General features: G+C 41.5%; 1 protein-coding gene across 1 annotated transcript; it reads left to right on the plus strand.

The window, feature by feature from the left end:
• Nucleotides 1-7,139: 7,139 nt before the first annotated feature.
• LOC137165715 (stromelysin-1-like) lies at nt 7,140-16,158 on the plus strand. Its single transcript, XM_067567113.1, has 10 exons — nt 7,140-7,250; nt 7,406-7,650; nt 7,950-8,098; nt 8,193-8,318; nt 11,088-11,249; nt 12,090-12,222; nt 13,286-13,419; nt 14,036-14,195; nt 15,731-15,834; nt 16,028-16,158. The coding sequence occupies exons 1-10, from the start codon at nt 7,146-7,148 to the stop codon at nt 16,129-16,131; spliced, it is 1,422 nt and encodes a 473-aa protein (XP_067423214.1). The 5' UTR covers nt 7,140-7,145; the 3' UTR covers nt 16,132-16,158.
• The last annotated feature ends 5,264 nt before the right edge of the window (nt 16,159-21,422 follow it).

Genomic DNA, 21,422 nt, shown 5'->3' on the forward strand with positions numbered 1-21,422 from the left:
GGTGACAGCGTGGGCTGACTGCTGAGGGAAGCGCCAGACCCAGGGGCACCAGGTGGATGCCCCATCAAGTGCCACACCTCAGAAGCAACAAATTAATTGTGACTTAGAGTCATAATACCTCCTCAGGCAACTCCTATAGCATTTCTGCACCACCCATTGCTCTGGACTGTGCCTAGAGTCAATACCTAGCTCCAATAAACTGGTCTTCTGAAATAAAGGACAAGATCTTTTCACAGAAGAGCTCTCTTTTGAGATGATGCCAAGCTGCAAAGTTGGATCTAGATTTCCTTCCCCCAATCCTCAAAGTTGTGGGGTGTTGGCTCAGGCCTATCTCTGGTTTTATGAGTCATGACCTAATCAGAACAAATTGGAAAACTACTTAAAATCACAGATTTCGGGGAGGGGGAGGGAACCTCCTGGTTAAACAGCCCTGCTGGGAAATGAAATGTGATGCAAGTAATTTGTTTATACACATCCGCTAATTACAAATACTGCCGTGGTTTAATTTTTGTTACTATTGATGCACTTGAGGAGAGGAAACTGGCTTACAAGACAGTGCTGGGAATTTATCCCTCGCAACTGAGATCAGTCACTGATAGTCAAGTTGATCATTTTTCTATATACCATTTCAGTGGAACCTGGACTATAAGCCCACGGGAATTTGAATAATTACAAAACATATTAATATCACTATTGATTATTAGAATAGCACCGAGAGGCTCCAGCTATCATTGAGATTATACAAATCCATAGTAAGAGACAGTTCCTGCCCACAAATGCTTACAAGAGAGGAAGTATTGTTAACTCCTTTCATACATGGGGAACCAGCGCATAGAAAGACTGAGTGAATGGCTCATGGCTTCAGGAAGTGTATGGCAGCTGGCAGAAATGGAACTCAGATCTCTTGACTTCCATCCCATTGTTTGGATCATAGGCCATCTTTCCATTTGAAATAGTCTCTCTCCTCTCCTATGCAGCTTCCTTTCAGTCTGCCTGACTCCCAAGTAGGGAGCAATCTGATATTGGGTGAGGAAGTTAGACAGCAATAATTATGAGAAGGAGGAAGGAGTGTCTGAATGGGAAAGAGGAAGAGCACAATAGCAGATCTGTCATTAATAAGGCATAAGGAGAAGGGGAGAAAAAATAGTTGATGATGTGATGAGGGACCAAATGGGAACAGAGCCTTTTTTCCTCACCCAAACCAGGGTGACTCACCATCACAAAAAGAACCATGGTGCAGTTATCACAAGGACTAGGCTGTGCTGCCTCCTTACTATTCAGTTTCAAGCAGGTACTGAAAAATGTATTTACCTAAAGCCGGTGTTAGAATTTTGGCTGGAATTCAGAGCAATACTAATTTGAGGCTGAATTCTGGGACAGTCACAGTACCATCAAAGTGAGTCAGCTTTCCTCAGCCACAAAAATCACCTTACTAAATATTCTTTGGCTACTTTAAAGCTACTGCAATAACAGTAGCTAAAAGTAATGGATTGGTTCTTTGTCCTATCCCCATGTGGGCAGGAAATAAAATCCTCACTCATTCTTCAACTTTTTCTAAAGACAACCATCTAAGCTATTAGAGAGAAAAGGCGGGTGACGCAGTATCTTTTACTGGACCAACATCAGTTGGTGAGAGAGAGAAGCTTCTGAGCTACACAGAGTTCTGTTGAAAGCTTGTCTCTCTCACCAACTGAAGTTGGTCCAGTAAAAGATATTACCTCACACACCTTGTCTCTCCAATATCCTGGGACTGACACAGCTACATCAACACTGCATACAGCTAGGTACGAAGCAGCACACTTACAGGTCATAGTTCAGGCGATTCAGAAGGCACAGCATGCCCATCCTCTGTTTTACAGCGGGTCGAATGCTAAAAGAGTAGTATTCACAAATATATACTCAGTTGCTGAACAACTCTTTTCATTTTCATACACCTAAGTAATCACTATTCAGGAACACGCAAAGGAACAGGTTTTGTTTGTGTGAATTTCTGTTTTTCATACAAATGCCCATATTCATGTGTGTGTCCAAGACTCTTCTCTTTTCATTATTTGCTCTTTGTTATTCACCGTTTGTTTCTTGTTATTCCTCTTTGAAATCTCAGTCAACCAATTAAGAAACAGAAATGATGCCATGTGACAGTGGACCAATCTCACGCTACAAGGAATGGGTAGTTCAAATGCAGGGTTTGTAAGCAAGCCATAGGCTGGCGTATGTTCATTCCATCTATTTGTGTCATATTTGTGAGTAGCTAACACCTTTGCAGAAATCAGTATTTGTTCACACAAAATTCTCAAACACGCACCCAAAAAGGATTAAATTCAACAGGTAATTTACTTACACTGAATGATTTGTCCAGCTCTAAACTCTTCAATATCAGGGTGGTGACTGATTCTGTGTGAAATATTAGTAATGACTGAATTTTTCATTGAGATATGTCTGTGTTTGAATTTATGGAACCTTTACCAAATGAGAAGCAGTTTTTCAGAAATTTAAAAGATTGTGTGCACAAGAAACACCACCTCAGATTACTTTTTCAAATTTTGCACTGGATTGGTTGGTCTTCATGCTGCTGCATGGTATTGGCTCTGTTTTCCCAACTGAATGAGCCTACCCTAGTCAGTCAACAAGGACAGATAGATGAAACCATCTTAATTCATTTCCTCAGATAGAGAGGCTGCATTTAGTGTGTTTGCTCTGAGATGGCCAGAAACAATAGTTCTTATCAGCAGTGGTGGAGTGATCTGTTTTCCTCCATACTGCAAGAGAGCAGGATATCTCCATTCCTTAGGATAGGAGGCAAGCAGTGGTCCTCCTTAGCATTCCTCAAAGACTCTGGAGAAAAGCGCAGTCCCTGCTTCAAAGAAGATACAGCAAAAGACAATAGGCCACCTTCCCGGCAAGAAGACACCACTACATAGAGTTAGAGGGAGACTGTGTGCATAGAAAGAGTTTTGAGGCTTGGTGGGGTCCCCTATTGATTCCAATAAACATTTCCTCTGTCCCTATGGACACCTCAGCCATCTGCATGGTCTTTGGCTTCTGGCTGCAAAATGGCAGGAGGGGTCTGCATCTCCAGCTGGGCAGCCAAAGTTTCTGGTCATTCGGAGCCTGTGTGATTTCCCCCACTGCCCAGTACGTAGTAACAGCACTGAAACAATGGGAACCTATTCTCATTTAGGCCACCACCTGCTCCTGCAGAGTGAAAAGACCTAGCTACCTCTGCTATCCTTGGGCCTGCCAAGGCCTTGACTCTTCAGCATGGCTCTCTGCCCGAGCCAGTTCCTGGGGTGGGAATAGAGCAGTGAAGAGGGGAGGGCAGAAGTCATAACAGATCCCTGTGCCATTTCTAGAAGTGGTATTAGAGTACATATGCTCTTGGCCTCTCCTATCTCCACTGGACCTGGTGTGCGTCTGTGTATTCCATAAGTTACAAATGCGAGGGTGATTGTTTCTTGACTGTGTTAATTTATCTTTCCATTCCTTCTGTCTGTAACCAAAACTGCCAAAGTGCCATGGTACTTCTGGGCAGAATTTCAAATATCTGTAATTAAGAAATCACAACATTTCCAGCTCACAGTATGATTTCGATGATCTGCAAAAAAAATTTGGTATGGTTGAAATTTAATTAAAAGCAACATTTTGAGATGACCATGGGAATTGGACTGGAGAAATATGTTGCACTAGTGGTGATCCACCATACTGGGAGGATGGTCCAGGAGAGCTGAGTGATAGTCCAGCAGTTAGGACACTAGCCTGGGGACTCAGGAGACCTGGGTTTAATTCAGACTTTGTGTGAGACCGTGGACAAGTCACTTAGCCTCTCTGTGCTCCAATCCCCATCTATAAAATGAGAATAATAGCACTTCCCTAACCTCAGCGGGGTGTTGTGAGGATAAATCTATTGAAAATTGTCAGGTGCTTAGTCATATAGTGATGAGTAGAAGTATCTAAAATAGATTATGGAAAATCCCTTCTGTAGAAGTGGACACTGCTTCCTGAGAGCCCGTCACTGATGCTGTGGGGATTTGTGCCTTTTCTATATTATACAACTATATTTTTCAGACTGTGTGTGTCTCCCATCCACAGCAGGTGGCTGGCTCTTTGGCTCCATCCCCACATGCACTAGACAGTGCAATTGATTGTAATGTTCTTAGTGGAATAAGCCAGTAGCAGGCTACTAAACTTTCCTTGTTTGCCCCCAGAGCAAAGGGGGATGCAGAAAAGGAATTGTGTCTAAGAGGGGTGATCTGAGTCACAATGCCTCTTGGATACCCCTGGCATGATGCAGCTCATGCTTCATGCTTTGCTTAGAGCTGTGCCTAACGGCACAGTCTTGTCCATAGCAATTTCCCATACCATTACTTAGAGATGTGTAAACTGCTCTCTGACAACCTGCAGAACTCACCTCGGTGGTTGTAAATCTAAGCTGGCTTGTTTATCTGGGCCTGCACAGTAATAATGATTCTCATTTCATCACATCTGAGATGCTGAACCATAAAATCCTTTTCTGTAAGCTTCAGTCTGCAGGGCTTGGCAAATGAGCTTGTTTATAAGCCCATCACACCCTTCTGAGCCCTGGGCAAGTGCCAGGCACCATCTGGCCATAATTGTTTAGTTACTAACATGCTCAGTTGCCAACCCTAGGGACTGAAGTTTACAAATAAGGATGTTATGGTCCCATATGATAAATGCCATTGAATGAGATTCAGCATTTCAAGTACTGTGGAGAGGCAGGAAAGAAGTGAGGTTAATGTCCTACTCTCCCTCATAAAGACTCACAAATTCCTATGGTAGGGGCCATGTATGAGCAATCAAAGTGGGATAAGATTAAGAGATGGCTACTCATACCTTTCCCGGGACGTACTGTGGCAACACCCATTATTAGATATGCCTGCTTCTTCCACAGGGGATATAATTCATTATAGTAGGGTGCTATCACATTGCACATTGGAGCTAAGGTTGCACAACAGTTTCCCTTTTAGTCCTGTCTCTAGTTGCTTGCAACTTTCTGAAACATTCACCTTTGGAAGATGACATTTCCCATGCTTGGTTTGTTTCCCAAACCATATTTGGAGAGGGTGGGAGTGGAAATTTGATCCAAAACCAAATTAGCCATTTTTGAACAAAAGAAAGAAAGAAAGAAAGAAAGAAAGCACTTTTTCAGCAAGAGCAAATTTCTTACAGCTTTTATAAACAATCCGAATGTCACGGTTTCCGAGATCTGCAAGCTGACATCTGGCTTGAGGAACATTACAGGGACTTGTTCCAAAGGAAACTGGTCTGGATTTGAGCTAGTTCAGCACATTTGAAAACCACATACTGAGCACACATAGGAGATTTGATCACTCAGCTCATCAGAGGGCAAATCCTGTCCCTTCCTCCATAATGTTAGACATAACCTATCAGGTTGTCCCTGGGGCAGATTGAGGAGACGGAACCCTTTATTGCCTGCTCATTCCACCTCGACGAGGGGGTTACTTTACAATCCTTTTATCCATAACAGTATGTAAATGTATACATTTTCAGCAACTCCCCATAACCCTTATTTGGTTACATTGACACCTATAAAATTAATATTAACAACTACATAATTAATACAATTATACCCGCCCCTGTTTGTTGTTTACAGGATTACCATACAGAGGGCAGGCACATCACCTTAAATCTGTTAATTTTACACTAACATTCTTTGAAGTAAAGGCATGCCAGGGGGGAAGGAAGATAAAGTTTTTTTCCCACCCTGGCCTTGTGCAGGAGTGGTGAAAGTTATTTTGTTAGCCTCATCCCCTGCGCAGATGGCCAGGAAGGAAGGAAAAGAAGAGAGATAATAGACTCTAATTAGAATTCACACCAATTAGCAGAAACAAGGTTTGCCCGTGCCATGACCCGTTCCCTGTAACTTAGGCCTGATCATTTGTCCAGCTTTTAACTCTTTACTCTCCTACACATAGCCACGAAGACTTCCTGAGAGAGGGCCAGTGTGGTTCAGGGGTGCCCTACTGAGGCCCCCCTGAGGCCTCTACTGAGGGTCAGTGTGTGGGGAAGGGAGTTGTGATTCGGGAATATGGGTGGGCCAGGGGACAGGGCCACAAATTCATTGTTGCCACAAAAGGGGGCAGCAAGTCTACTCCAGCCTTTGGGTTAGTTGGAATCCCGTAGGGTGTCTATATATCATTATGGAGTGAGCCTCCCGACCTTGTCAAGAGATTCAGGCTAGTGGGGATCATGCTAGCTGCCTAAAAATCACTGTACAAACAGTGCTTTGAAGTAGCAGCTTGGACCAGTACTTAGGATCTGAAACCTAGGTAGAGGGGTGGACCTCAGATCCCTGAGCCACATCAAAAGCATTGTCTATACAACTGTTTATAAAGTGCTAGTGCAAGCCCTGCTAGCTCAAGTCTGCTGATCCAGGCTGGGAGGCTCACTCCAAAATGCTGTGTAGACATACCCCAAGAGAGGATTCCCCTCCCTCAAACTCCATGCACACAGGTGCTCTACTGTGCCAGATCCTAAAGATCAGGGACACATGCACAGTTAAATTGGCATGGCAGCCTATATTGCTGAAATCAATAGCAACAACTGAGGCTGAGGAAAGGCATCCTATTGACCTTTTAAGATGCATAGGGTCCCTGGTTCCAGGTCCGGGTCATTCTTGTAAGATATAAGGAGGTCAAGGAATGACTTCTGCAGATATTGTACTGAGCACAAGAGGGAATCCTACTCTGATGAAACTTAGTGGGAGCTGCAGGCCTTCAGTACTTCTGAAAAATAAAACTGTTTTATGTAGGTGCCCAGATATGACTTTTTGTGCTGAACTCAAGTTTGAAAATGTAGGCCTAATTTAGGAAGGAAAGAAAAAAAATGGGAAGTAAAGGAATATGAAAATATCCTGCACTTCCTCTGACAAGATTGCAAAATCAAGGAGTTTCTGACTATGTCACCTGTAGTGTGTCACTCTACTGCTAAAAGTCTCATTGTGTATGTTTCTGTGAAAAATCAGAGGATATTATAAACTGTGAGTCATGCTTGTGTTGACTTTACAGAGCACTCAAGTGGTATATATACAGGGACACTGGAGAGACATACATAGAGACTCAGAGGTTTTGTTAAACAACTGGTAGGACAAAGAAGTGAAGCTGAAAATGAAGATTCTTTCATTCCTGATCTTACTCTGTGTAGCATTTTCTTATGCTCTTCCAGTAGTTCCAGAAACAGAAAAGAAAAAAGAAGACATGCAATTTGCTGAGGTAATGACTGTAGACATGAATAGAACCAATAGAAAAAAATAGTCTTTTATCATATTAAAATCACAGGAATAACTATCTAACTGTTAAGATATTTCTATACATTCTAAAAGAAACATGATTGTCCTAAAATATGGGTGGGTTTTTTTTCTCATCAGAAATATCTCGAAAACTACTATAATCATGCAACAGAGGCAGATCCTATGTTTAGAATGAAGAACAGCAAACCTGTAATTGACAAACTCAAAAAAATGCAGGAATTCTTTGGGCTGAAAGTTACTGGGGAATTGGATTCCAGTATTCTGGAGGTGATGAAGCAGCCCAGGTGTGGAATGCCTGACGTCGGTCAGTTCACCACCTTTCCACTGTCTCCTAAATGGACAAAAAGAGATCTGAAATATAGGTAATATTTCAATGTGTTTCCTTGAGTGCCTTTGGACATCACTGTGATCCACAGAAAGAATTAGTTTTATATGTTTGGTATTCTTATTCTTATCATTATGGTAGCTTCTAGGAGCCTGAATCAGGATTGCAGCCTTATTGTTGTAGGTACTGAATAAATATAGAGCTCCACATATACTGTGTATCAAGAAGTAATATACAGACAACAAAGAAGCAAAATGTTCAAAGTTGAGTTTAAGTACACATTCTGGTAGTCACATTTTAATTGTATATGTTTATTTCTTTATTACTTTTTTAAAGGATTTTGAACTATACACCAGACATGGCACCATATGATGTAGATGAAGCGATTGAGAAAGCTTGGAAAGTCTGGAGCAGTGTGACCCCACTGAAATTTACCAGAGTTTATGAAGGCGATGCAGATATAATGATTTCCTTTGTGTCTGGATGTAAGAGAATCCCCATGTATTAATGAAAAATATTGGCACCTTTACTTAGAGTCCTGATTGAGAAGAATCATACTTTTTACTTATCCTTTTCTAGCTCATGGTGACTTCTTTCCCTTCCTTGGAGCTGATGGAGATCTTGCTCATGCCTATCCACCTGGCGAAGGTATTGGTGGAGATGCTCACTTTGATGAGGATGAATACTGGACAAAAGACTTAAAAGGTGGGTATCTCTTACTATTTTATTAACAGAAGATGCTAATGGAATGATTTTAAGAGCTATTAGATCATTTTTACACTGGAAAGAGGACAGGTGGCACAAAAGTACTGCAGCTTAGTAATAATTACATATACATGGTCTAAACCTGCTGTACTTCCCAGGGAGGATGGAGCTAGGCTGTTCTCAGTGGTAGTAGATGACAGAACAAAGAGCAATGGTCTGAAGTTGCAGTGGGGGAGGTCTAGGTTGGATATTAGGAAAAACTTTTTCACTAGGCAGGTGGTGAAGCACTGGAATGAGTTACCTAGGGACGTGATGGAATCTCCATCCTTAGAGATATTTAAGTTGCAGCTTGACAAAGCCCTTTCTGGGATGATTTAGTTGGGGTTGGTCCTGCTTTGAGCAGGAAGTTGAGCTAGATGACCTCCTGAGGTCCCTTCCAACCCTAAACTTCTATGATTCTATGATTCTCAGCAGATCTCTCCTTGAAATCATTGGTTCAGATTCTGATCTCAATTACACCTGTGACAATCCATAGTAATTCCATTAAAGTCAATGCAATCACTACAACTGTGGCTCCAGTGAAGTGTCTAGAGTTTCCATGAAGGTGGACTGATGTGACTGAGTTAGACAATGGGCATTCCTAGTGTAAGGCATAGAATCATGCCATTAGAGTGAGGGTCCTAGTAGCTGTATATAGTGAACTCACCACTTAAAAAAAAAAAAAAAGTAATAAAGTGATAACAACATTTAACAACCTTTTGAAGGGAAAACAATGTGTGTTCAAAAGATGAGTATAATTGTGGGACACGTTGGGTGCTTCTGGTTAATGTTCTTTGTCATGGATTATATTATGGGTCCACAAGCTATGGGGCTCAATGAAGCAATTACAGAGTTAAATTCCATGGCCTATGTTATTCAGAATGTCAGGCTACATAGTCATAATAGCCCCTTCTGGCCTCTGAATTTATCAATATTAACAAAACCTTGGTTATTTGTAAGGAGGGATATTTCTGCAGTATGAACAGATGCTTTAATGTTGGCTGTTTCCATATTTGTTTGGAAGGAAAAAATAATAATAACCAGACCTCTACTAGTCAAATACCTACTGTTTTAACACAGTCTTTTCTCAAGACTAAACATGCCCAGCTTTTTCAACCTTTCCTCATCGGTCATGGTTTGTAAACCTTTTATCATTTTGGTTGCTCACCTCTGGACTCTATCCAGTTTGTCTATATCTTTCTTAAAGTTTGGCACCCAAAACTGGACACAACACTCCATCTGAGGCCTCAGCTGGGTAACAACCTTCTCACTTTTCAAACAGTTAAAGTTCTTGTTTTTTCCAAAATTGAAAATTCTTATTATTTTAGAAAAATCTTTCAGATTTCAGTAGAACAGTAAGTGCCATAAGCATGAGGGGCTGAATAGAGAATCACTATTCCCTCTTGTGTCTTACATACAACACTCCTATTAATACATCCTAGAATCATATTAGTCTTTTTTACAACTGCATCACATTTCTGGCTAAGGTTCAGTTTGTGATCCACTATAACCCCAGAACCTTTTCTGCAGGACTACTACCTAGCCAGTTATTCCCCATTTTGTAGTTGTGCATTTGCTTTTTCCTTCCTAAATGTAGTAATTTTCACTTGTCTTTATTGAATTTCATTTCTGTTATTTTAAACCCTTCTCCAATTTATAAAAGTCATTTTGAATTCTAATCTTTCCTTCAAAGTGCTTTCAATACAACCCAGCTTGATGTTATCTGGAAATTTTATAAGCATAATCTCCACTCCATTATCCAAATCATTAATGAAAATATTGAATTGTACCAGACTCAGGACAAACCCACTAGATACATTCTCTCAGTTTGACAGTGAACCATTTATAACTACTCTTTGAGTATATTTTTTCAACCAGTTGTGCACCCACCTTATTGTAATTTCATGTAGGCCAGATTTCCCTAGTTTGTTTATGAGAATGTCATGTGGAACTATGTAAAAAGTCTTACTAAAATCAAGATATATTATGTCTACTGCTTCCTTCCTATATATTAGGCCAGCAGTCCTGTCAAAGAAGGAAATGAGGTTGGCTTGGCGTGATTTGTCCTTCACAGATCATGTTAGCTGTTTCTTGTTATAATTTTTTTTATCTTTTAGGTGCTTACAAATTGATTGTTGAATAATTTGTTCCAGTTTCTTTCCAGGAATTGAAGTTAGGCTGATTGGTCTATAATTTCCCTAGTCTTCTTTGCGTATGTCTCCACTGCACACTAAAGCCAAGGTCTCATTCAGTTTGAGCCCAAGCCCCAATTCTGGCCACACACAAATCAGTCTGCAAAATGACAAGGTGTGGACTAAGGTCAGAGTGGGACTCAGGCTCTGACCTCCTTCAGCAGAGTGCTAGGACCCGGGTCCTTAGTGCTTTCTGATCCAAGTCAGTGTGGTTACAGCTCCAGCTGCAGATCAGAGTCAGAAGGTGTGTGTAGTGCTGTACGGATGTGCTAACGCAGCTGTGAGCCCTGGGTCCAGCAATTATAAACCCAGGTTTACAATACAGTGTGGCTGCTCAAGGATGGGCTTGGAAACATTGAGTTCACAAGCCCAGGTCCCAGAGAACCTGGTTTACAATGCAGTGTAGACATACCCCTTATTAAAGATGGGTACTAAGTTTACCCTTCTCCACTCCTCTTGGACCTCACCTGTCCTTTCCTATTGTTTTATGGGGAAATTTATTTTAACTACATGCATGCTCTGCTTTTTATATTTTTAGGAATCAACTTGTTCCTTGTTGCTGCTCATGAGTTTGGCCACTCATTGGGTCTTAGTCATTCAAATGTCCTTGGTTCCTTGATGTACCCAGTCTATAAGCACACTGATACCAGAAACTACAGGCTCCCTCAGGATGATGTTAATGGCATTCAGTCCCTGTATGGTAAGGAGGAAGCATCACTTTTTTTAAAAGTCTCTCTCATACAGGTTACAGACATTTCATGAGAATTTGTAACCAATTTTATATTACAAGCCAGATTGTGGCCTACTTATATAGGGTGTGAAGGGGGGTAAGGAGCCTCCTCCCTTAGAGCAGTGTATGGATGCTGGCTGTAATTGCAGTCCTTACACGGGGACTGTGTTCCCACTTGTGTCCTCTTGGGTGCTAGTCATAATCCAATGGGGTGAGAAGGAGGTAAGGTCATGGCTCACTCTAATTCCAGCTGCACTAGCCAGCTCATCTGGCCAGCTGTGAAGAGCAGCACATAGTGCAACCCCGTCTTCATGCCTAATAGGCACCCGCCTGTAGAGGTGAGTGCTTACTGGGCATCATTAATCCCAAAGATTTTAATATGTTTCTGTAGGAAACTGTGTGACGGTACTGGGCCGTTCTTCGCTGACGTGAATTGGCACAGCGCCATTAATGTCAAGGAGGAGTTCAGAGATTCAGTGGTGAGGGCACTAGTCTAGGATTTCAGAAACTCGGGTTAAATTCCCTTCTCTGCCACAGACCTTCTGTGTCACTTATCCTCTTTGTGCTCTCAATTCCTTTTTCTGTAAAACGGGGCTAATAGCACAACACAGGAGTGTTGTGAGGATAAATACATTAAAACTTGTGAAGTGCTTGGATAATATGGTAACGATGGCCATATAAGTACCTAAGATAGAATGGGAGAACACTGTTCCGAACCTGCTGAGGATTTACCCAGTATTGCCATTCTCCAAGCTCTGTAATGGCAATATTAACTGACCTTCTAATTCTGCCGTTAACCTCTTCCCTAAGGACCCCCAACCTCTACTGAACCAGCAGCTCCCCCATCACCCACAGAAACATCAACAACAGACCGTTGTGACCCTCACTTGACTTTTGATGCTATCACCACTCTCCGTGGGGAAATATTATTCTTTAAAGACAGGTAAATTATTTCTGTTTTGTCAAGATCAAGTTTTGCGTAGATTACCCTTGTAATGGCAATGCTTCAACAATTAGTTCCAGAGCGGAGATTTCCTCCCCAATGTATCGCTAACACAATTTCACACATTTCAACTTGCCCACTTAAACTTGGTGATTAACTGGGATTTCTGAAAGGTGAGTGAATATTAGTATTTTAAATCATCCTCAGTCATCATGTGCATGGTCTGTTACATTTCCATGGCAATTGTGCAATCAGAGCATCAGACTTTGGCCTGCAGCCATACCACATGAAGTGTTGTTCTTGTCAGACTGGTATCAGGCTATGGATGGCAGATCTAAAGGCAAAACTGAGGGGCTATAGAGGGTGTTGCTGGTGATTCAGTAAGTGGTATTCTTAGCCTCCAGACAACATTGAACCAAGGCTCCAGTCACTGTACTTGGCGACACTCTGCTGTTAGAGGTGCCATCTTTTCTAGGAGATTGGATACTTAACTCTTTAATGAGTCATAGAAAGATCCTGTTGCACTTGCAAGACAGAATAAAGGTGTCATCCCCAGGGTCCTGGCCAAATCCCAACTCAGATTATTATATTATGCCTACATAAATTCCCCCTGAAGATTCAATTGATGAAATGATTCTTAAATTTTCCTCCTAAAAAGTGCAGTTTAGTGTTGCCCTACACTGCCAAAGAACTGATACATTTCACTGAAGAGCTGGCTGCATTTATAAGGTGGGCAAAATGATTCCTCCTGCCATAGTGTTACATACAGGTTTCAGCTCTTCCCTGCACCCTACAGGAGACCAAAGGAATGGGAGCAAAGGGGTGAGGTAAAAGGGCAGGGGGGATGAACCCCAATGCAAATAAATAGGTCAGGATTTCTCTGTAGCGATTAAGAGGGCACTAGGAAATGGGCATTGTATCTCCAAGGGGAAATGATATGTGGGCTGGTGAACAAATGTACAACTCATGTAGTAGCAATTTTTATTAGATTTCTCTTTTGATGTTTTCTTGAATAAATGGTGAAATATGATTATATAAACAAGCGAATTGTCTTTTCAATCAGGTACATCTGGCGCAAGAGATCTTATTTCCCAGATGTTGAGCATGATTTAATTTCTTCATTCTGGCCAACTCTGCCAACTGGTTTTCACGCTGCTTATGAAATTGACAAGAAGGATCAAGTGTTTCTTTTTAAAGGTATTTCTTTTAAATTTCTAGACATTCTTCTTACATGTGGAAATGAAGAAGCAATTATTATTATTAATAATAATACCACCACTGCCTAGCACTTATATAACTTTCATCTTCAAAGTGCGGTTTCACAGTCATTAAGTAATTAAACTTCACAACAGTCCTGTGAAATAAGATATTATGCCTATTTAACAAACAAGAAAACTGAGAGAGTGAAGATAAATGATATGCTTAAGGCAGGAGAGACAATCAATTATATATTTGAGCTAAAGTGTTTAAAATGGATTGCTTACATTTAGTCAGCTAAATTCATATTTAGACACCTAATTCAGTGGCCTGTTTTTCAAAAGTGCTGAGCATTTCCAATTCCTATGGGGAAAAAAGTGGGTTTTTTTTAACTAATGGATTTATAAAGCAAAAAATCCAACTGCCCTGAAACCTTAAACATTCCAGGTGCCTTTCAGGAAAGGAGTGTCCTTACAGGAATTCAGTGCTAGCTAATGGAATTCACCCCACAGGGAAGGTAGAACCTTCCTTGGGGAAGCTCCAAGACTGTAATTAAATGCTGCTTAATCTCATCAGAAGTCCCTATCGAGCTTTTCTATCTTGTTTTTCTTGACAGATAACCAGTACTGGGTTGTCAGTGGAAGCTATGTACATCCAGGTTTTCCTAGGAATATCCACAATTTGGGCTTTCCAACACGTGTTAAGAAAATTGACGCCGCTGTTTATGATCAGAATATCAAAAAAACATATTTCTTTGTAGGTGACAAGTATTGGAGGTAAGCTTAAATTCTCCCACCAAATAATCCAAGCAGCTTCTTTAAAAGCCTTATTAACCCTTTACATATGGAATTATGACAAATCTGTGGCCACTCCAACTAGGACTTCATGGCTGGTATACTGCACATCCCACTGTTAAGCTGCATTTCAATGACAACAGAGATAAAATTGAGATCTTCCTTTTCCTTAAAACACTTGAGCTAAATAACATTTTCCATTTCCTGTTCCTATGACACACAGCTGAACACACCCAATTCTATCCAGCAGAGGGTAGGGTACACCAACACGACCAGTTCATTATAGGATAATAATGTAATCTGGACAGGGATTGGCTCTGTGTTACAGGTGTGTACAGTGCTTAGCATCACCATTAAAATTTATTTTCCTTGCCCTTCTCTCACTTGGGTCAGTGAGAATAGGCACATCACTTTCATTTTTGTTTCTAGGCATTTTTGTCTTCTCTGTCTCGTGCCCGAGGATCAATGCTCTAATTCAGAGTTCCATCCCAGCATCTTTATTAGCACAGACTGAACCCCGGTGTCATTGCAAAGAACAGTTAATAGGATTGCAACATAAACCCTGCAGTAACAATCTCAACTGCCCTTCCAGTCTCTGTTCTTAGTCCAAATTTAAGTCATCTCCCTCCTTTTGAGCACTGGCTGATTCTTCTGTGAATGGAGGCCAGTATGGACCGTGTGCTCAGACTGTTTCCTATGCCCATCTCCCAGCCATGACTGAGTTCTCCTTTTGGACCTGTGATGTCACAGCAGCTCATGCATACCATGAGCAGCCTCCTCCAAGTTGTGTGTCCCACTTCCAGTGGTAGGAGAGTTGGTAGTAGGGGTGGGATTTCCTATCAGCTCCCTAGCCACCAATAGCTGTGTGAGGGTGGAAAGACCAGCTCCTCATCTTGTTTCAACCCCTACCCAATCAGGGCTTGGAGGGCAGGGCTGACCTTTACACCATGAATGCTGTCCTGTAGAGTGAGGGGGTTCCATTCAATCATTTTTTAAAATTAAATTAAGAAAATATTTCTACAAATAGACAGGTTTTGTATTCACTCCACCCTGCAAAAAAAAAAAAAAAAACAACAACCCCTGTTTCTTCTTGAGTGAGACTATCACATAACTAAGTACTCACCAAGCCCCATCCTGCAAAGTTTTATGCATATGCTTAGCTGAGATGACTAGTCTCACTGATAACTCATTAGCACAAAGCAAGTTGTATGCAGAATTATCTTTGCAGGATGAGGGCCCAGATGTCAACGTTGTGCTCTTGGATCCCAAACCACTCCTTCCAGAGCTATTAAGTAGGAAAAACAAACTATTTAATCAGAATAGCCAAAGACAACAGTGAATAGATTAGTAAAGGTGAGAGAATTCATACAGCTGGGATTTACACAATTCAGTGAGTTTACAGTAGCTCATGGTGAGTGAGTTTTAGCTGAGGGCAGAGCTTACTTGTAAAAGTCAGTTGGTCTCAATATTAAATACCACATGCTCATGTATTGTTTGCATTTAATTTCCTTATTCAGTTATAATGAAGTCACTGAATCCATGGACAAGGGTTATCCAAGACACATATCAGCCGACTTTCCAGGAATTGGCCATAAGGTTGATGCTGCTTTGCATGAAAATGGTAGGTAGAAAAAAATACTTTCAAATAGTTGAATACACTGGAAAATTTGCATTTCCATAGATTCAAGAATCATTATAGAAATGAATAGGGGTGTTTCTTTATGTGTACATGTTTTACTTTGAAACAGCATTTCTGGAAAGAGAATGAATATTCATTTGAACAAAGTAATTATTCATCTTGTTTTTATTTCCAGGACATTTCTATTTTTTCCGTGGATCAAAGCAGTATGAGGTTGACACCAAATCCAAGAAAGTTATTCGTGAAATGAACAGCAATAGTTGGTTTGATTGCAAATAACATCAGACATAAAATGTTATGTTGCAAAAGAAACAGAACCCAATTTTGCATGCATTAGAAATGGCTTTTTGTTGTTTTTTTGTTTCTAATCTGTATTGTATGTCTGTGTCACATAAGAGCTGTGAATCCTAATAAACATTATTTTAAATAACAGAAACATGTTAAATTTAATGTATAGACAATTTTAATTTGTCTTATCATTGTATTATGGTTATTTATTAATTTATTTTGCACTGAACAATAAAACTATTTTATGTCTGTGTATATAACAGCCTTTGTTTCTTTTGATCAAGAATCATGGTCTTTGTGGTCAGCAGCTCTAGAGAAGGGGCCAGGGAATTTAATTAATTGCATTGCAGTCTGAACTCCCAGCTCAGCCTTTCAGGCAATATGATGACTTTAAGAGACTCCACTAGCTGTAGAGAAGAGGGGTAGAGGGAAGGAGAAGTAGATGGGCAGCTCCAGGGGAGAAGCAAGGGGAAATGATCTCAAGGGAAGGGAATAAATATTAGAAGAAGATAGAAGCACAGCACAAGGCATTCATTCCCTGCTTCATAAGAGTTGATAATTCCACTATAAGAAACCTATGACCATCTAGGACTTTGACAGTCAGTGTTATGCTGGACACTGAGGCCTCCTAGAACTATCTACTCTTAAAGCACATCTCTGCTTATGTGAACTATTTTGTAGGGCCTATGACACACAGTTGAGCAGTTCTGATTCTCTGCAGTAGAGGGTAGTCACCTCTCCCCTGTTCAATACAGTATTATTCTAAACAACTGATCCTAACATCACACACTACCTGAACTGTTATCATTTCATTGTGTCTTTTGCAATGAAGCAGAAAGGACTGATACAATCTTAGATAAAGGCATTGCCACAGATGGGGGTGTGGGATGGTAAAGGTGAGCTATCCCCTTCAGGCCTCTAGTCTGAATGCAGCCCAGGTCAAATTATTACCATCTGATGGCTGTCTGGTGGACTGCGTGAATGGGTTTGTTGGGGTTATTCCAGTTCCAACTCCACAGTTGTTTCCATGACACTTAGTGCCACATCTTCATTCAAAACAGTGATGGGTCAGATTGTAACTTTAAAATGTGCCCTGAATGAGCGGGAGCAAACTAAAGAACAAGTTAGATATCTCACTGAATTCCAATTTCTATCCTAAGACAGCTTTGCACAAAACACAAGTAAAACATTCATCATTAACTAGTACATAAGAAATGTGTCACTCTTAATTTTTATATTACTTTATTATGTTAGAAAATGGTGAATCCGAATAAATGTGTGTTAAGCTATATAATTGCTTCAGTAAATATGTATATAGAATCATAGAATCATAGGGTTGGAAGGGACCTCAGGAGGTCATCTTGTCCAACCCCCTGCTCAATATATAGATATAGCGAATCCTCCTGGTTAGCAAAAAAGTTAGCAATGGGAGGTATGTGCCTAAAGACTTTGGATTATCTGGGGCTAGGTGCTTATCTGAATAAAAATCTGTCCATCAGCATTTAGGATCTGGTTTATGCTTTAAAATGATGAAGCAGAATCACTAAGAAGAGTAGTCCATCAAAATGATGCAACAGGATACTGAGGCTACTTGCAATGAGCTGCCGTTCCAATCATTGTAAATGTTGACTTTGTTTTATTACAATAACTCCCATGTGTTTCCTAAAAACTGCTAGCTTCTAATGACTTCATCAAGTGATCAGCCTGCTGTGGTTAGAACGCAAAACTAAACTTTAAATGTTTAGTTAGATTAAACTAAGGGTTGGTGACTAAGAACAATTCAGTCTAGGTATCTGGAAAATGGGTGAGATCTACTAGGTTGGGGAACACGGTCCTGAAGTAAAGTGATGCCTCACTGTTTGAGTCTAAACTTCCCAAAGCTCTGGAGGATGCTTTGGCATCAAATTCTGCACTGATAGAAGACAGTTGAGGTGTGCTTAGCTGGATTTTCCATCTCTAGTTTCTATGACTCTATTAAATACTTAGTTCTAGTTCTGTTAACAATGTAAATTTGGCTATTAAAAAGCATTTCTTGTGGTTTGGGAAAAATAAGCAAATTCCTGCCAAATAGTTTAAAAAGACGTAATTCAGACTGGTTTACAGCAGAGCCTGAACCACAACCAAACATACTTCCAATTTTGGGAATTTTGGAGCTGCATCCCTATAAGAGGGTTAGATAACTTGTTGTCAGTATCATTGTTGGAGATTGGAACTGGACATAGCTATGTTAGCACCAGGGAGAAATTGTTCATAGATTCAACACTTACCCTCTCAAAATCAGGCCCCTTTATGGTCGGGTGACCAGATAGCAAGTGTGAAAAATCAGAACAGGGGGTGAGGGGGTAATAGGAGCCTATATAAGAAAAAACCCTGAATATCAGGACTGTCCCTATAAAATTGGGACATCTACTTTATGGTGTCTTAAATTGGGCACCCAAGATCATCAGTCACATTTGAAAATCTTGGCTATGTAGTATAAGCCCAGTCCTGCTCTCACTGATGTCAAAAGGCATATGCAAACCTCCTAATGACTGCACTCAGAGGAGGATGGGGTCCTGAATATATACACACTGTGAGAATGTATCTAACTGATTATTACTGGAAAAATGCATATACCCAGTCAAGATTTTCCATATACAACCCGCTCACTGATCAATCTGGTCCAATATGCAGCAGTGGCCAGTCTGACATGCTTCATAGGAAAGAGAAACAAAAGTTATAATGCTCCTAAAAGGGAATTTCAAGCAGAGGTGTGATGCAGACCTCCCTACTGGAGAAAAAACTGCCCTCTTGAGGCCTGAATAGGAGATGAATTTTTGAAGGATTTGGAAATTCAGCTCCATCGTTGCCCAGTCTGGCAGGGGTTTGTCCCCTCTCTAGATGGACACACACATGCATGGAGATTTTCAAGTGAAGCAAGTCTGACTTGGATGTGATTCCTGCACAAAGGGATGTTAGTGGATCCAGTATTCTTACTGTCACAGAGGAAACTGTAGTAGATTAGGCTTCTGGGAGGAACACGCACCCTAGGCTACAAAGGAAGGGAGATCCACCTGGGAGCCACACAGAAGGCACAAGCAAGGCAGCAACCCTGCAACTAAACAAAGACTATCTTGATTCACATGGACTGTCATTATGCAGCTGTCAGAAGTGGGGTCAATGCCTCTCCCTCCGCCGCTGTCATCCTCAGCATCATGATTCATACACGTCTCCATCTTTACCCAAAGTAGCCTCAGGGTTTGGTAGTAAACAACGCAGCCAGGTGGATCTCAACATCTCTCAGTCAGATAGCGCTCATCACTGGCACAGCCAGGGCAGCACTTTTACAGTTCAAAAGCTCCTCGGGTGTGAGCCCTCACTCTTGTACTTTAGCCTGTGGCTCTCCAATTACTGCCAGAGAACACTGTGGCCAGAACAGAGGTGGGTGTGTGAGGCACCACCATGCACCTGGCATTTTCAGAACAAACCGTACTCATTACTATCCAGGCAAGCCATGTGGGACCTCCACTCTGATCTTCCTCCTTTCCCATGTGTATTTGTACAATTCCAAATAGCATTTAAATATGCTAAATGGCAACTTGCATGCACAGACACAGTTGAAAAGGGCCAGATTTTGAGACTGCTACTCCGCAACGGGCCCATGGGACGATGGTGTCTTCTCCTGGTGTTGCTACTGGGGGCTCTGGCCAAGGCAATGTGGCTGATTAGGGTACTGATCCTGGCATGGGAAGGGTTCTGGCAAAGGCCAGACAATGGCATGAGAAATTCCTGAGAGAGAGGCTCTGAGAAAGAAGAGTATAGCAATCAGCAAGCCAGTTCTCTGAGCAAGAACAAGAGATTCTCATTACGGAGGTCACTTCACTCATGTGCGAGGCCATGTGGTGGCTATGAAAGCTTCTATATGTGAAGATATACTTAGAAAAGTCAATGATTTTAGTAGGTGATAGATAGCACCAAGAAATGGGGAAAAGAAAAAAAAAGAGGGAATAGCATAAGAGGGCAAAAGTTAGCCACAGAGCACACTGGGCAATGTTGCTGAGTCCTGCCAGTTGAAGAACCACAACAACCTTATTAAAACCTTCCCAGTGCCCTGTGGACGGGCACTCCGACAGAGATAATGATGAGTGTGGAAAATTTAGGCTCCATGACCAAGTGTCTGCTTCCTCCTGAATCTCCCTCCTGTTCCAACAAGACCAACCAACCATCCCATGGAGAAAGCAGATAGTCAAGATTCCAGCGTGCCATCTATCTCCTGGGGCTCCTTTCTGCTGGTGTACATAGATGTGCTCCAGAGGGAAATAATTCAGCAAATTTCTCTGTAACGTATGTACCTCTCCCTTCAGAAACCTCTTCTCTTGTCATCTCTCAGTATATTTTTGATGGGGGTCTCTCTTTCTTGTCCCTGTGGCAACATATGCCTCTGGTGGTGGAGAATGAAACAAAAGATGATTCTCCACCCTGAAGTGGAGATGGTGATGTTAAACCATTAGTGAAGGATTTGAGCTTATGAATTTTGATGTTGCAGGGTGCTCTTGCAGATTGGTGCATGCGTCATATGAAGCACCTGGATAGTTTCCTGACAATAGTGGGAAACATACTATCCAAATCATAAGAGCTAGGCCCTGATTTTGGGTTCTGCAGTGGCTCCAGTACTCTGGTTTTGTTGGAATACCAGAGCCACAAAGCAGGCAGAACTGGCAACTGGGGAATCACCCTGGGCATAAGGGAAATTCTGGTGGGGTAGGGCCAGCAGGATGTTCCTGTTCCAGCCTCTGAACAGCCCCCAGGTAAGGGGGCTAACCTGGCTAACCCCAGGGCTGTAGTGGTGGGTTCTGGGGGGACATGTTGAAGGAGGAGCACAGTGTACTCGTGCTATTCTCTACCATGTTCAGCACAGTGTAAGATGGAGCAGCCCTAGGGACCATTCTAGCTTTTTTTAGGGATTGTTCTGTTCCTTTGCTGTCTTTGAAATTAAGGTGGTGGTGCAACAGTGGCACCTTTACCCCCCACCAATTCCTGCATCAAGTTTAGCTTGACCAGACCTGAGAATCACATTTTAATTGCCGTGACGGACTGTTGTTTGGTACTACAGGCAGGAGCAAGGGGCAGAGAGAGACATGTGTGATTCCAATACAGCTAAGGACCTTATTAAAGATAACCTGGACGTGAGGCAAAATAATCAGCTACTTATTCAGTGCCTTATAGCACGAGAACTGTTTCAATGGGGAAGGCAAGCAGATTATGACATTGTATTAACAATGAGATTTCTCCCAAAATACATG

Source organism: Emydura macquarii, unplaced genomic scaffold (genome assembly GCF_026122565.2).
Source record: "Emydura macquarii macquarii isolate MOO-44397 ecotype Brisbane River unplaced genomic scaffold, CSIRO-AGI_Emac_v2 contig_318, whole genome shotgun sequence".
NCBI classification, from domain to species: Eukaryota; Metazoa; Chordata; order Testudines; family Chelidae; genus Emydura; species Emydura macquarii.

Coding starts and splice junctions, on each gene's coding strand:
- LOC137165715 (XM_067567113.1), top strand. CDS start 7,146: ATGAAGATTCTTTCATTCCTGATCTTACTCTGTGTAGCATTTTCTTAT. Junction 7,651..7,949: donor AAAAGAGATCTGAAATATAG/GTAATATTTCAA, acceptor ACTTTTTTAAAG/GATTTTGAACTATACACCAG. Junction 11,250..12,089: donor TGGCATTCAGTCCCTGTATG/GTAAGGAGGAAG, acceptor CTCTTCCCTAAG/GACCCCCAACCTCTACTGAA.